At 36.5% G+C, this 16125-nt stretch overlaps 2 protein-coding genes across 2 annotated transcripts in view; both read right to left on the bottom strand.

Moving 5' to 3' along the window:
• Positions 1–16125, bottom strand: part of wbp4 (WW domain binding protein 4) — a 218884-nt gene that overhangs the window by 189558 nt on the left and 13201 nt on the right. The window lies entirely within an intron of this gene.
• inha (inhibin subunit alpha) lies at positions 1342–4538 on the bottom strand. The gene is made up of 2 exons (XM_083527269.1): positions 4049–4538; positions 1342–2408 (listed from the first exon to the last, which is right to left on the bottom strand). Exons 1-2 carry the CDS (start codon positions 4341–4343, stop codon positions 1663–1665), a joined length of 1041 nt encoding a protein of 346 aa, XP_083383395.1. The 5' UTR covers positions 4344–4538; the 3' UTR covers positions 1342–1662.

Raw genomic sequence — 16125 nt, 5'->3', positions numbered from 1 at the left:
ATATGGACACGCAAACATGTTTCGTTGTACAGTCAGCTCGTGGAGGATTTCAGAACTTGCACGTACACCCTTCAACATAAACATTTGGCCCAGACTCTGCTATAAACTCTATGGTCTTTCAACATCACCTTGTAGTGAAAAGATCTGGCCTGCATTCCCGCAATACAGAATAAAGTCGAATAAAGGTACTACATATTTTCAGATATTACATATTTCATATACTACAGTTCCCAGGTAGAAGTGCTGCATTATGGGATCTGTAGTTTGTGTGTTATCAGCGCTTCATATCGCCGGGCCATTAATAACAATAATAATAAATCTATATAAAATGATCTTGCGGGCCGGACATAATTGTACATTGGACCAGATGTGGCCCATGGGCCTTGAGTTTGACACACATGCTCTAAAGCAATGCTTGCAGCACTCATAGGGCTGTTTTTTTAATCGAGCTTCTGCACCTGCCACACAGTACGAGGACTCAACTTCTTTGATCGACCCTGTTCTTGAGCGAGGCCTGTTCTAAGTGGAACCTGTCTTGGAAAACCTCTGTTTAACCCTGGCCACTGTACTGTAACTCAGTTTTTAGGGTAATACCAATCTTCTTATATCGATTCTTTGTGGAGAGCAACAATTTTAATTCTCAAATCCTCAGGTTTTTTTTTTTTTTTTTTACACCATTAGGTGCCATGTTGAACATCCAGGGATCAGTATGAAAGAATTTTACTCAAAGCACCACATTTTTACTGCTCTAGTACAAGATACATATATATGTATGGTTCTGACAAGCAGACAAAAACATCAACATGATGAATAGGACATGTGGATGTGCATGGTTAAATGACATACAGCTGTTATTACTTAGGGTGTACTCACTTTTGTTGCCAGTTATTTAGACAATAATGAGTTTTTAATATAATGAGTTTAGTTATTTTCAGAGGACAGTAAATTTATACTGCTACACAAGCTGCATATTGACTACTCTAAAATATTTCCAAGTTTTATTTTTATAGTATTCTTTCTTGAGAAGATATACTAGATGGTTGCTGGAATGTGAGTGGTGTACTCACTTTTGTGAGATACAGAATGACTCAATTGAAACGTGACCAATACGTTTTTGCATTGTCTTTTTGTTTGCTTTTTAGAGTAGATTTTGTAGCCCTTTTCATACTTAGTTCAATCTGCAAACAATTTACATATTTTATTAAGTTTTGGCACATAATAAATGTAACATTTGAATTTAAGCTGGTTATGTTTAATAACAAACAGTACAAATGACAGTCTGAAACTAAAATGGTTTTTTTTATTATTATTTATTTATTTTATAAAGTACAGTATAAAACATTTTCAGTATTGTAGATAATTATTACAATGCATTGCACGATTTGGTAGCCCTTTATTTTAACCAAAGCTAGTTATGATTGATAAGTACAGAAAAAGCAACAACAACATTTCTAAATCATTTAATGACAACCTGAAACTAAAACCTTTTTCTCACAGGTGCATTTTACTATAGTAAAAATACAGGCTGATCAAAAACTTAGTTTGAAAGCAGGTCTTTAAACAATACATTTAAATTCTACTTGGAGGCGCATTTGCATCAAACCTTTTAATACAAATGCATCTATATTACAAGCTTTTGCTTCATTAATCTGAACAAAAGGATCAAATGCAGTTGCACTCCTCAGGTATGATATTGGGCAGTGTCTCATATTTAAATGAGAATCCTCCATCGGAGGTGGTAGTAAAGCGCAGTGACTTCATGCTCTCAGGCACAGGTGCACAGCACTGGTGCATTCCCAGAAGTGTGGCTGTGAATTCAGGGTTTGAGCAATTTCCATAACAGTAGTAAAAACTGAAAGTCTTTGGGTGGACAATCCAGTTGTCCCAGCCAAGCTCCTCAAAAGAGATCTCAATCTGCTCCCTTCGACAATACGTGTCATCTTTTTCAGTCGAGGGCCTTTGCAGCTTCTCAATGACTGCTGGTGACCAGGCAATGTTGGGTGCTCTACGGGCACGTACAGGCTCATGTGTCTTGACATGTACATGCAGGAAAGGTGTTTTGTCCTCTTCTGAGGTGTAGCAGCTACATACTCGACATCGCACCTGAAGCAGGAATGGTCCACTGGCTATGACACTGTGGAAGTGCCGCTCAAGCCTGTAGGTGCTCCAGCCATCCGGGTTGCATTTAGATGGCCCTTGGGCTAACTGTATTTGTTCCTGGTGTGTTGTGAGGATGTAAAGGGAAACAGATGTGGTATTTATTGCGATGGCCTCACCTGCATAGAACCAGAAGTCCACCGAGGTGATAGACTCCTGACTGTCCAGAGATGGCTGGAAGTAGTAGGTATACTGGCTGGGTGAGTCCTCGGAAGTGACTGAGGCTTGCAACATGTCCAGACAAGTGCTGTCTAGAGGTACAAAAATAATGATAGGATAAGCCACACTGTTAAAAAAAATTCCTTCTTTCATATATAATGATTTATTATATAAAATATATTTGTTATACTGTCCCTATGGCTGGGCTTATTCTTATTTATTCTAATTTTAGTTTTTGTGCTTATATTTAATTTTTATTGGAATGCATCATACTTCATTTCTATTTATTTTTTTCGTTTGCATATAACTAACATTTAATTGCCATAGTGTTGTTTATAATTCTTGTTTAGTTTGCTGGAAGCTTTTCTCACTAACTGGCAGACACCCAGAAACTTTGCTTTTAGAAATTTAGTTACTAGTTAGTTATTAACCTTTATTTAATCAGGATAAAAACCCATGAAGATAAAATCTCTTTTACAAAAGTGACCTGGCCAAAAAGGCAGCAAAGACAAAACAAAAATAAACACAACTAAGATTAAAAAAAGATCAAGTATCACAGAAGCAACTTCTAATATGGCCATAAACAAAAATATTTATGAGTGCCATAAATTTAAACATGCAAATGCAAATAGAATACAAGCTGCAAGTATACGAGGGGCTTAAGTAGGCAGGCGGTTAATGAGACCCAGGTGTGCCGCCTCAGTAAGCCGGTGATGAGCTCCGGACAGGCGGGGTGCGTTCAGGCGAGGAAGCAGGGAGCTCCCTGACAAAGCTAAAACCCAACCATCTACATCTTGCAAGAAAGTGAATTAAAGACAAATGAGAATGCTCAACTTGATTAGTTTCCTCAGATATACCGCCACTTCTTATTCACTCAATTGGAGAAAATTTAACCTGTTAATAAAAACCCACTGGTAAAAAAAAAGTTCAGTGAATTCTCTAAAGTCTTCTTTTACCTACATTGATGCGCTTCAAGATCAGATCACGGTTATGGTTCAATCTGTACCAGAAACACTATTTGTACTATGCATGTGCACAAAAGCGTCTACTTTACCTAAATGTGTATTTGTAGTAAAGAAAGTTGCAATGTGTAAAATTGACAAGCATAAAAAAACAAGCATTTTTTTTTATCATGGAGTAGATATATGCAAATCATGTACAATCCTGCAGAATCCACCTCAGAAACACAGCACAAGAGTGACACAAAAAAGTCCACCATTTAAGTTAAACAAAATCTAAACATACTTGTGATTGTTAAAATACAAAAGTAAAAAAAAGTATGACTACAGAGAAAAATAGCACTAGTAAAAACATTGCAAAAGATAAAATGTTAAATATTTTATCTAATATAGTTATTTAATAGTTATTTATTTAATATAGTTACATGGACACAACAGCAGACAACAGACAACGAGAGACTTATTCAGTACTATATTACCACAGTACGTAATGTACTTTATTTGTTAGTTACTTCAGACAAATTTGGATACCTAAAATACCTGTCAGTTTTTATATTTTGTGTAAACCTAGAAATGGGTTCTCCTGTTTAGTATAATGCTCTGTGTGAAGGATAGCATAAGGGTATATACATGATTAAGAAAAACAGACTTTTTTATGTCAGTGTCATAACATTAGAGCTAAAATGATTATATTGTACTTGGTAGCAGACTATACAAAACATATTTTTTAAAGAATATATTTATATTAGGACTACAGACATTAATTGACTGACCAGAGCTGGGAAACAGAATGACTTGGGAAATCTCCTGATGCTGTGTCCTCTCCAGCCGAGCCTCCCTGCGTCCTCGCCAAGCTCCATGCTGGGCTGCCACATGCACCCTTAGATCAGGTGAATTCTGTAGATTCAGCACAGGGGGCTTTTCAACATGTAGTCCTTCCAGAATGCGTCTCTTTAACCAGTCCAGCACCACTTCCTGGGGCAGAGCACTTTGGCAGGCCTGGCAGTGAAAGCCAATCCATGCTGTTGAAAAGACAAGGGCACAAATAATCAGAAGAGGATTCATCATCTAAAATTTAGAAAACAGATTTTTCTGAATCTTTGAGTAACTACACTGAATAATTTGTCACTCAAATGTGACTTTAATATACTTGTCCTCAATCTATTCTCTTATTTTGCTGCTTATTCATCTCCTTACTGACAATCCTAATACGAATGAGTCATGTCTTTTTATACAACTATTTGGGTTTATGCTATCAGTGAGTATCCAGTAGAGAATAAACCAATGAGATGGATGTGTTTGGGGAATTGTTGAAATAACTTTTCCTTGGCCTTGGAGGACTAATAGTAACACAATGTATAAACAGCTCCCTGGTTCAGTCTACCAGTGCTTATACCAACAACACTCCACTGAAGCTTGACACTTTTTATTATAACTTGACATGGCAAAAGTTTCCTATTTTTTCGTAAGGATAGAGGTATAATTTTCATACTAAACTGAAATAAAATTTTTGTATAGTTATATGAATAATTTTGTTTAAAATCCTAAGCAGCAAGGTTGCACTTTGGTATACATGTGAATAAGACAAACAGCACAGCTTACAGTATCATATTCCCAGCCTTGACCAGCCAAGACTGTACTATTTGGCAAGGGACCAGTGTTTTTACAAACAGTGCCATAGCAAAGATTTACAAGCATCTGCACTCATCGAAAAAAGACAATGAAATAAACACTTTAATAGCAGCTTATAGAGAGAAAGGATTGTTTTTTTAAACTGAGCATTTCTAATCATTTAGATCTGCTCTGATAACCTGTTAATTATTTTGGATTTTGTCCTTGACAAATATATAAATTTAGCTCTATCAGGCTTGAGCCATTTAGGGTGGATGAGGGGTGTTGTCAGCATGGGGACAGAATGCTAATCTTTCGTTAGCAGATTCCTTTATATATCTTAAAGCTATGCACAACACTTATATTATCATATCTATCTAAGTACTGCACAGAACTGTCATATAAGCCCAAATGTCATATAAGCCCATTTTTTTTTTAACCCAGCCATTAGGGGGGCACAAGCCAGTGCACTCTTAGTGCCGGTCCCAAGCCCGGGTAAATGGGGAGGGTTGCGTTAGGAAGTGCATCCAGCATAAAACATGTGCCAAATCAAATATGCGGATCACAAATGAGAATTTCATACCAGATCGGTCGAGGCCCGGGATAACAACGACCGCCACAGGTATCGTTAGCCGACAGGGTACCGGTGGAAATTGGGCTACTGTTGGCCGAAGGAGGAGAAGGAGAGGAGGAAGATATCTACAGAGACGGCAGGAAAAGAAGCAGTGTAGGAGAGTAGAGGTTCGGGTTGGTACTTTAAATGTTGGTACTATGACTGGTAAAGGGAGAGAGGTAGCTGATATGATGGAGAGGAGAAAGGTAGATATGCTGTGTGTTCAGGAGACCAAGTGGAAAGTGTGTAAGGCCAGGAACATTGGAGGTGGGTTTAAACTGTTTTATCATGGTGTGGATGGAAAGAGAAATGGTGTAGGGGTGATTCTGAAGGAAGAGTACAGTAAGAGTGTAGTGGAGGTGAAGAGAGTTTCTGATAGGGTGATGATCGTGAAGGTGGAGGTTGAAGGGATGATGATAAATGTCATCAGTGCCTATGCTCCACAAGTTGGCTGTGAGATGGAGGAGAAGGAAAGATTCTGGAGTGAATTAGATGAAGTGGTAGATGGTGTACCTAGGAAAGAACGATTGGTGATTGGGGCAGACTTTAATGGGCATGTAGGTGAAGGTAACAGAGGTGATGAGGAGGTGATGGGTAGGTATGGTTTTAAGGAGAGGAATGTGGAAGGGCAAATGGTGGTAGATTTTGCTAAAAGGATGGAAATGGCAGTGGTGAACACGTATTTTAAGAAGAAGGAGGATCATAGGGTGACGTATAAGAGTGGAGGAAGGTGCACACAGGTGGATTATCTTCTGTGTAGGAGATGCAACCTGAAGGAGATTGGAGACTGTAAGGTGTTGGCGGGGGACAGTGTAGCTAGACAGCATCGGATGGTGGTCTGTAGGATGGTTTTGGAGGCGAAGAAGAAGAGGAGGAAAGTAAGGATTGAAAGAAAAATACGATGGTGGAAACTGAAGGAGGAAGAGTGTAGTGTGAGGTTCAGGGAAGAGGTCAGACAGGGGCTTGGTGGTGGTGAAGAGGTGCCGGATGATTGGGCAACTACTGCAGGAGTGATGAGGGAGGCAGCTAGAAAAGTACTTGGTGTGACATCTGGAAATAGAAAGCAAGACAAGGAGACATGGTGGTGGAATGAGGAAGTGCAGGAGAGCATTAGGGGAAAGAGGTTGGCAAAACAGAAGTGGGATCGACAGAGTGATGAGAAAAGTAGGCAGGAGTACAAGGAGATGCGGCAGCAGGTAAAAAGGGATGTGGCGAAAGCCAAGGAAAAGGCATATGAGGAGCTGTATGAGAGGTTGGACACTAAGGAAGGAGAAAAGGATTTAAACCGATTGGCCAGGCAGAGGGACCGAGCTGGGAAGGATGTACTGCAAGTTAGAGCAATAAAGGATGGAGAGGGAAATGTGTTGACTAATAAGGAGAGTGTGTTGAGAAGATGGAGGGAGTATTTTGAGCAGCTGATGAATGAGGAAAATCAGAAAGAGAGAAGGTTGGAGGATGTGGAGTTGGTGAAGCAGGATGTAGATAGGATTAGTAAGGAGGAAGTGAGAGCAGCGATTAAGAGGATGAAGAAAGGAAAGTCGGTTGGACCAGATGACATACCGGTAGAAGCGTGGAGATGTTTAGGAGAGATGGCAGTGGAGTTTTTAACCAGATTGTTTAACAGGATTCTGGAAGGGGAGAGGATGCCTGAGGAATGGAGAAGAAGTGTGCTGGTACCGATCTTTAAGCATAAGGGAGATGTGCAGACCTGCAGTAACTACAGGGGAATTAAGTTGATCAGTCACACCATGAAGTTATGGGAAAGAGTAGTGGAAGCCAGGGTGAGAGAATAGGTGACCATCTGTGAGCAACAGTATGGTTTCATGCCGAGGAAGAGCACCACAGATGCCTAATTTGCTTTGAGGATGTTGATGGAGAAGTATAGAGAAGGACAGAAGGAGCTGCATTGTGTATTTGTGGATTTAGAGAAAGCGTACGACAGGGTGCCGAGAGAGGAGTTGTGGTATTGTATGAGGAAGTCAGGTGTGTCAGAGAAGTATGTGAGGGTGGTGCAGGACATGTATGAGGTCAGTGTGACGGCAGTGAAGTGTGCAGTAGGTACGACAGACTGGTTCAGGGTGAAGGTTGGACTGCATCAAGGATCGGCCCTGAGCCCATTCCTGTTTGCAGTGGTGATGGACAGGTTGACGGACGAGGTCAGACAGGAGTCTCCCTGGACTATGATGTTTGCAGATGATATTGTGATTTGTGGTGAGAGTAGAGAGCAGGTTGAGAAGAGCCTGGAGAGGTGGAGATATGCGCTTGAGAGAAGGGGAATGAAAGTCAGTAGGAGTAAGACAGAGTACATGTGTGTGAATGAGAGGGAGGGCAGTGGAGTGATGCGGTTGCAGAGAGAAGAGGTGGAGAAGGTGGAGGAGTTCAGGTACCTGGGGTCAACAGTGCAAAGTAATGGAGAGTGTGTTAGAGAAGTAAAGAAAAGAGTGCAAGCAGGGTGGAGTGGGTGGAGAAGAGTGACAGGAGTGATTTGTGATAGTAGGGTATCTGCAAAAATGAAAGGGAAAGTTTATAAGACTGTGGTGAGATGTTGTATGGATTAGAGACAGTGGCATTGAGTAAAAGACAGGAGGCGGAGCTGGAGGTAGCAGAACTGAAGATGTTACGGGTTTCGTTGGGAGTGACGAGGATGGACAATATTTGAAATGAGTTTATTAGAGGGACAACCCATGTAGGATGTTTTGGTGACAAGATGAGGGAGGCGAGATTGAGATGGTTTGGACATGTGCAGAGGAGTGACATGAATTATATTGGTAAAAGAATGCTGAGGATGGAGCCACCAGGTAGGAGGCAAAGAGGAAGGCCAAGGAGGAGGTTTATGGATGTGGTGAGGGAAGATATGCAGGTATTTGGTGTGAAAGAGGCAGATGTAGAGGACAGGGTGGTATGGAGACAGACGATCCGCTGTGGCGGGGAGCAGCCAAAAGAAGAAGAAGAAGAAGAAGTTATACAAGATGCACATGCTATGCGGTTCCTCGCTTAGGTAACCTTTATACACCAGACAAAAATACCCTGCGGTTTCTAGCCTAGCTAATCCGCTTATTGTTGTTAAAATTTAGCACACTCTGCAAAACTGCACCAGTTTATTCTGCAATAGTATTCTCCAATAAAACTTTCATACTCTTATCACAACTACCTTTATTTTGTTTTAATTATTTTGGTATTCTACTCTATTTTTATAACTAAAACTCGTTAGAAATGCCAGTAACCCATGGGGTTGGGAAAGGCCGGGCTATTAGAATTTTAAAAGGTGACAGTTTAGTAGTTGAAGACAGAGTCATTTTCGTTTCTTTCAGTACTGGCGGGAGAACAACAGTCCAATTTCGGCCTGTTTCAATGCAGGCTTTAGTAACACGTTCCTTAATGGTTCTGTTCGTTCTCTCTACCACTTCAGCTGACTGTGGGTGATAGGGAATATTAAAATGGCAATCAATTGCTAAGCTTTTAGCCAAAAGTTGTGTTACTTTAGAAGCAAAAGGTGTGCCATTATTACTTTCAATCACACTAGGAATACCAAACCTAATGATGATCTCTTTCGTTAATATTTTTAGAACTGTTTTAGCGTTCTCTGTCACGCATGCTAATGCTTCTGGCCACTTACTGAATCTGTCAACTATAACCAACAGGTTTCTCAAATTTCCTACTGGTGGCATATGTGTGAAATCCATCTGTAGGTGTTGGAAGGGTTGCTCAGGAAAAGTAAGCGCATCATGTCGTACAGGTCAATGTATGTTAGTTTTAGCACAAGTCAAACATGAATCTAACACTAGCTTGGTTGTTTTAGCTACATCAGCAATACAGTATGATGAGTTTATAGCCTGTGTGACTTTAGCTGTGCTAATGTGTGACATCCCATGGTAATGCTACACCAACACTATTAAAGCTAGTTAGGGCAGAGCAATTTTCCCTCTCTATCTCTAATGATAGCAGCAGAATATGATTTACATTGTTTAGAAGCCCAATACTTTATGTCCTTCTTCACTTCTGACTCTGAAGTATTTTTTAGGTCAATATCTGGTATATTGGAGATATGTGTCATCATCGGGATCTCAGGATTTGTCTGTACTGTGTCCAAATCTACTGGTTGTTTTGCTGCTTCCTTAGCTACTTTATCCACTAACGTGTTTCCCCGAATTTCCTCTGAATCACCTGTGGCTTGTCCTTTAACCTTAACTATGGCCACTTTGGCAAGAAGATGAACAGCATTTAAGCGGTCCCCTATGAGATTAAAATGTGCTATAGGCTTTCCATCAGCTGTTTTAAAGTGTCTTTGCTTCCATGTTTCGGCAAAATCATGCACAACATCATAAGCATACTTAGAATCAGTGTATTCACAGTGTAGTCACTACTTCACCTTCAGACAACTGACATGCTCTTGTAAGTGCGACCAACTCTGCAGCTTGTGCAGATGTGTATGGTAATGGTTTAGCTTCAACTATTTCATCTGGTAATCTTACAACCGCATATCCACATAAATACACATTAGAGGGTTTTGAACACGATCTATCTAGATCAGGGGTCACCAACGTGGGCCCTTTTCTAAAAATAGCTGTTTCCGACTTTGTTAAATCATTGTTGATACTTATGAGAAATCATTAACATGATCAGTGTCTTCACATAGATAAATATCATTAATTATTAATAATAACATATAATTAAAGGTAAATTGAGCAAATTTGTTATTTCAGATCAAAATGAAAACTGTGTCTATCAAACTGTTAGCCCTTCACATTAATGGTACCCAAGAAGTAGCTCTCAGTTTCAGAAAGGCTGGTGACCCCTGATCTACATATAGGCAATCCCCCTCTTCCAGGGCCATATCTAAAAGATCGGGCCTACAAGAGGTCTCTTGTTCAATGTGTTTAAGGCAATCCTGTGTGTCTTTAAAACCACATGTCTAGCAGAGTCTAGCAAGTCTAGCAGATCACGCAGCGTTACTACAGCTGAATGCAGCTGAGAAGAAGGCTTAATGGTTACGTTTTCTGTTGCGAACAGCGTGATTTCATAACCAGATCTACGTCGTGCTGTCATATCTTTTGTGTTGAGGTTATGTAAAATAGCTGTTACCTGATGTGAGGTGTACAGTATCAAAGGATGTGACAGCACTGTTTTCTCAGCATCCCGGAACATCATACCATCAGCAGCCACTGCACGCATGCATGAGGGCAACCCTTGTGCTATGTTGTCTAAAGATTTGGAAAGAAATCTGGGCAAAACTTGATTTGTCATATAACGTTTTTTTATTGAATTATTGAATAAAAATTTTTTTTTTTTTTTTTTTACAGTTTCTCGTCAAATTTTTCCTTGTATATAAAAATTCCTATTTAACCCAAGTATTTCATATTCATATTAAAAAACCTCATATTTTTGGCAAACATTTTTTACAATAAATTTTAAAAACAATTTGTGATGTCATGTTTTTTATTGAATTATTTCACTTTTTTTTTTTTTTTTTTTTTTTTTTTACAACTTTTCATTAAAATTTTCCTTTGGATAAACAAATTCCCATTTTACCAATTTAGTTCATAAAACAATTTCTTATTTTTGCCAAACATGGTTGTAATGAACCTTTTTTGTTTACATATTGCACTTTTTTCAACAGTCTTCCATGAAAATATGCTTCTGTATATGAAAATGTATATTTTACAAATAAATGTAATATTTATATAAAACGTCATAATTTTGTCAAACCATGGTTTGTGATGTGAAAGTTTTTCGTTTACGTATTTCACTTTTTAATGGTTTTTAATGAATTAGGCTTATGAATATTTAAAAAAATATTTTCACAAACACATATTTTGATGAAAAAGTTAACGTTTTTTTTAATAAAATTATGATTATGAATATGAAATGTAATATTTTAATGATTTTTAATTTTTTTTAATAAAAGTCAGATTTGTTTCAAACCATTGTTTGTCATAACAGTTTTTTGCGATGAACATTTGCACTTTTTAATGTTTTTTTGTTAAATGATACTTATCATTATGAAAAGTCATAATTTCACAATATCACATTTTCAATTAAAATGTCATATTTTTGTCAAACATGATTTGTATTGTCACATTTTTGTTTCTTAATGGCACTTTTTTAAAGGTTTTCCGTGAACATATGCGTCTGAATATGAAAATTCATATTTTCATAATGACTCATTTTTTTTATGCAAAATGACATGGAACCCTGGTTTCTCATGTAAATGTTTTTCGTTCATGGATTGCACTTTTTAACCTTTTTCATTTAATTAATCTTATGAATATGAATATTCATATTTTTACAATAGCAAATTTTATGAAAAACATCATTTTGTCATGTCACCGTTTTGTGCACTTTTTTTTATAGTTTTTAATGAAATTATTTTAAGGTATCTAATAATTCATATTTTCACATTGACATATTTTTTATGATAACGGTCAACTTTTTCTTATGAAATTGCACTTTTAACAGTTTTTAAGTAAATGATGCTTATGAAAATTCATATATTCACAATTACTCATATTTTTATGAAAATGTTAACGATTTCTTATAAATAAAATTGTTTATGAATATGAAATGTAATATTTTAATAAAAACATTTTATTTTATAATAGAAAGTGAGATTTTGTTCAAACCATTGCCATCACGTTTTGCGTTTAATTTTTGCACTTTCAACAGTTTTTAGTTAAATGATGCTTATGAATATGATATAATTTCACAATAACTTGTAGAAACTTGAATTGTCATATGACGTTTTTAATTGAACCTTTGTACTTTTTTTTTTTGCATTTTTCCATTGAATTATTCCTTTGAATATGAAAATGTATATAATTTACATGTCATTTATGTCAAAACATAGTTTATAATGAAAACTTTTTAGTTCACCTATTGCACTTTTAACGATTTTTCGTGAAATGATGGTTATGAATATAACTTGTAAATACTTGATTTGACATTTCACGTATTCATTGAATTTTGAACTTCTTAACAGTTTTTCAATAATTATTATGCTGATGAATAGGAGAATTTATATTTTACCAATTAATTATATATATATATATATATATTATTTATTTTTGGCTCAAATCATTATCATGTAGGTTTTTCGCTTACATTAATGTTTTTTCATTAAAGGCTGATTATGCATATAAAAATTCACATTAATAACGATAAAATTTTTTATGAAAAAGTCATATCTTTGTGGTCACTTTTTCTATTTTTTATTCACTTATAGCACGTTTTCCATGATCATATGATTTACAGTTACACAATTACTTATATTATTACGGTAAAGGTTAATGTATTTTTTTTCATTATGATTATGAATAGGAAATTGGAAATATTTTCATTAAAAAAATATGAATTATTACTGTTGTTTCAATTTTAATGAATTATGACTTTATAACCCATTTTCATACACTTTTTGCAGTTTTCTACAATTTTTATGAAATTATGATTATGAATATGAGAATTCATATTTTTGAAATTACTATAATATTTTGTGAGAAATATCATATTTTGTTTAGGAAATGTTTTGTTATATTATATCTCATTATAAACATGTAAAATTATCATGGGCAAGTGCATGCTGCATGTGCAAAAACGCTTGGTTCAAAAAACCGTTTTCTCTTCGTCCTAGATGCCTGAGACTTGCGGAATCGTGTTATCAGCGGTTAAGAAACTCATTCTTGACAACATGTAGAAGGCTTTGCCAAATATGTGCTGTTGTTTCGATTTGAATGAATTATGACTTCATAACCTATTTTTATGAACTTTTTGCAGTTTTCTACATTTTTTTAATTATGATTATGAATATGAAAATTCATATTTTTGAAATTATAATATTTTTGTGGGAAATATCATATTTTGGTCAGGAAATGTTTTACCATTTCTCATCTTAAACATGTAAAATTATTATGGGCAAGTGCAAAAACGCTTGTGCCAAAACGCTTGGTTCGAAAAACTGCTATATATATATATTTTCCTCAGACCATGGTTTTTAATGTAAGTTTTTTGCTTGCATTTTGCTCTTTTCAACGGTTTTTCCTTCAATGATGCTTATACATATGAAAATTCAAATTTTCGGAATAATTATTAAATTTTCAATGAAAATTACATTTTTGTCAAAATATGATTTGTATGGTCACTTTTTTTTTGTTTCTTAATGGCAATTTTTTAAAGGTTTTCTGTGAACATATGCTTCTGAATATGAAAATATCATATTTCGTTATGTAAAAAGTCATACCATGGTATTTCATGAAATCTTTTTCATTCACATTACACTTTTAATGATTTATTTTACGTGTAAAAACTTGGTCATTTCACATTTTTCATTGAATTTTTGCACTTTTTAACAGTTTGTCATGGAATTATCCTGATGAGGATTAATATTTTAGCAATTTTTTGCCTACATGTTGCATTTCTTTTACTGTTTTCCTTTAAATGATGCTTATTTAACTATCACATTTTTGATGAAAATGTCACCTTTTTTGTCAAAACATGATTTGCATGGTAATTTTTTTTGTCATTTTCCACAATTGTTTTTTAAAAACTTGATTTGTAATATCAGGTTTCTTTATTAAATGATTTCACTTTGTTTAACAGTTTTTCATTAAATTATTCCTTTGTATATAAAAATTCCTATTTGACCAATTTATTTCATAAAATTATGTTTTACCAAACATGGTTATCATGAAACCTTTTTCGTTCACTTATTGCACTTTTTCAATGGTTTTCCATTAATCCTCGATTTTATTGCTGTTACGTCCCATTGGATGTTCGTGTGTGTGTGTGTGTGTGTGTGTGTGTGTGTGTGGGGGGGGGGGGGGGGTTGTCTCTCTCTCTCTATTGGTTCACCTTCCTGTCAATTTCTCAAGGTTCCTCCCTGTTCGGACTGCTATTGGCTAGGGAGGTGATCATCGTTTGTGACCTGACTGCACCTGTGGCTAATCCGGTCAACTGCTGGAGTTTTAAAAGAGGACTGCAGGAACGTTAGAGAGAGCACCATTTGTTTTCGCATTGTTGTGTTTCAAGCATTGATTGTTTCTTGTATTTTCCCCTTTTGACTTGGGTTTGTACAACAATCGTTGATTCGTTGAATGTTGTTATCTTGTTTGTTTTTGTGAGTGGTTATATTCTGACAACAACCCTTGTGTTTCCCCCAGGACTGTTGGGCAGGTAGTATGTCACGTGACTTACATCTTGCAACATGTAGATGATGTTATGTGTAGAGACACAAGCTAGGAGTGTGCGCTACTTTTGTAGTTTGGTTAGTTTAGAGTAGGTAAGCTAGGGCGTGTAGAGGCGCTGGAAGAATTTTGTTTAGTGTTAGGTTAGTGGTTTATTACTGAGGTAGTTGGGTTGGTTTTGTTGTGTTGTGTTCTTTTATTTAGCGCCACTCTCTGCCTCTCTCTCCTGTGGGATTATTTATTATGCTTTGGTTTTTGATTAGTGTAAATATTGTATATACTTTGCCATTCCCTTATGTTCCTCATTGTTTGAATAAATCCTTTAATATTATACTTGGTTTACGTGTCCTTTTTCCTAGCCTATTCACAGAATGGATCACAGTATGAATGTTACAGCTTCAACCCTAGACGTATAAAAAGAAGCTGTAACAATTGCATGCAACAGCCAAGTATATATGTGTGTGTATGTATGTGTATATATGTGTGTGTGTTTATATATGTGTGTGTGTGTGTGTGTGTGTATATATATATATGTATATGTATATGTATGTATGTATATATATATACACACACACACACACACACACACACACACACACTGGAAAGAAAGCCTGACCTAAAGCTGTTTCCTGTTTGGATAAGAAGACATACTAGCCGGAGATGTGTGAGCCCAGATAAAGACTCCCTGTATACCTTATGTACTAACATCATAAATATTTTAAATATAGACACTGAACAGACAAAAGAATGTGTGTGAACCAGTGTGAGAAATGTGTGAGTGTTGTGTTTGTAATCTTGCATACCAGTGTAGATTTATTCATTGCTAGCGACTCCAAGCATTTTTGTACGTCGCTCTGGATAAGGGTGTCTGAAAAAATGCTGCAAATGTAAATGAGAACCATCTTAACACTAACAATAGCCACTTTAAATCGTTTATGATTTAGCATCACAAACCAATAAAATAGGATGTTCTTTCCTGGGAACAGGATCGGTGATATAAACTGCAAATGAAAAGATAAAGACAAAATAAAAACAACAGGCTTTATGGCCTGTCTTACCATCGTCATCAAACATGGCAACATACAAAGTACAATTCCAACAATCACTACAAGAATCAATCCTATAACAAACACTCGTGAATTAATTCTTAATCATCTCAAAAAACTTTGTCAGCAGTTATTTCATTTTCTCCAAGACATCATGAGACACTTGTTACTCAGTGCTTGTTCAATATGTCTATAAGCAGTATTATCAGGTATACTGTCGGAACTCAGACCCTGTGCCTGAGCGGATGTTAGTCACGTTTGGTTCTGACCTGTGCTCGTGTTCTCTGCGTTGTGTCGTGGAATGTAACACGTTCCTTAATGGTTCTGTTCGTTCTCTCTACCACTACAGCTGACTGTGGGTGATAGAGAATATTAAAATGGCAATCAATTGCTAAGCTTTTAGCCAA

Source organism: Silurus aristotelis (assembly GCF_946808225.1).
Source record: "Silurus aristotelis genome assembly, chromosome: 2".
Lineage (NCBI taxonomy): Eukaryota > Metazoa > Chordata > Actinopteri > Siluriformes > Siluridae > Silurus > Silurus aristotelis.
The sequence above is the reverse complement of the archived record's forward strand: the minus strand, read 5'-3'. Positions and strand labels throughout refer to the sequence as shown.

Bases quoted from the DNA above. Each gene is read 5' to 3' on its own strand.
- inha (XM_083527269.1), bottom strand. From the start codon at position 4,343: ATGATGAATCCTCTTCTGATTATTTGTGCCCTTGTCTTTTCAACAGCA. The intron at 2,409-4,048 runs GTCAGTCAATTA...TTGTACCTCTAG, and splicing joins CATTCTGTTTCCCAGCTCTG to ACAGCACTTGTCTGGACATG.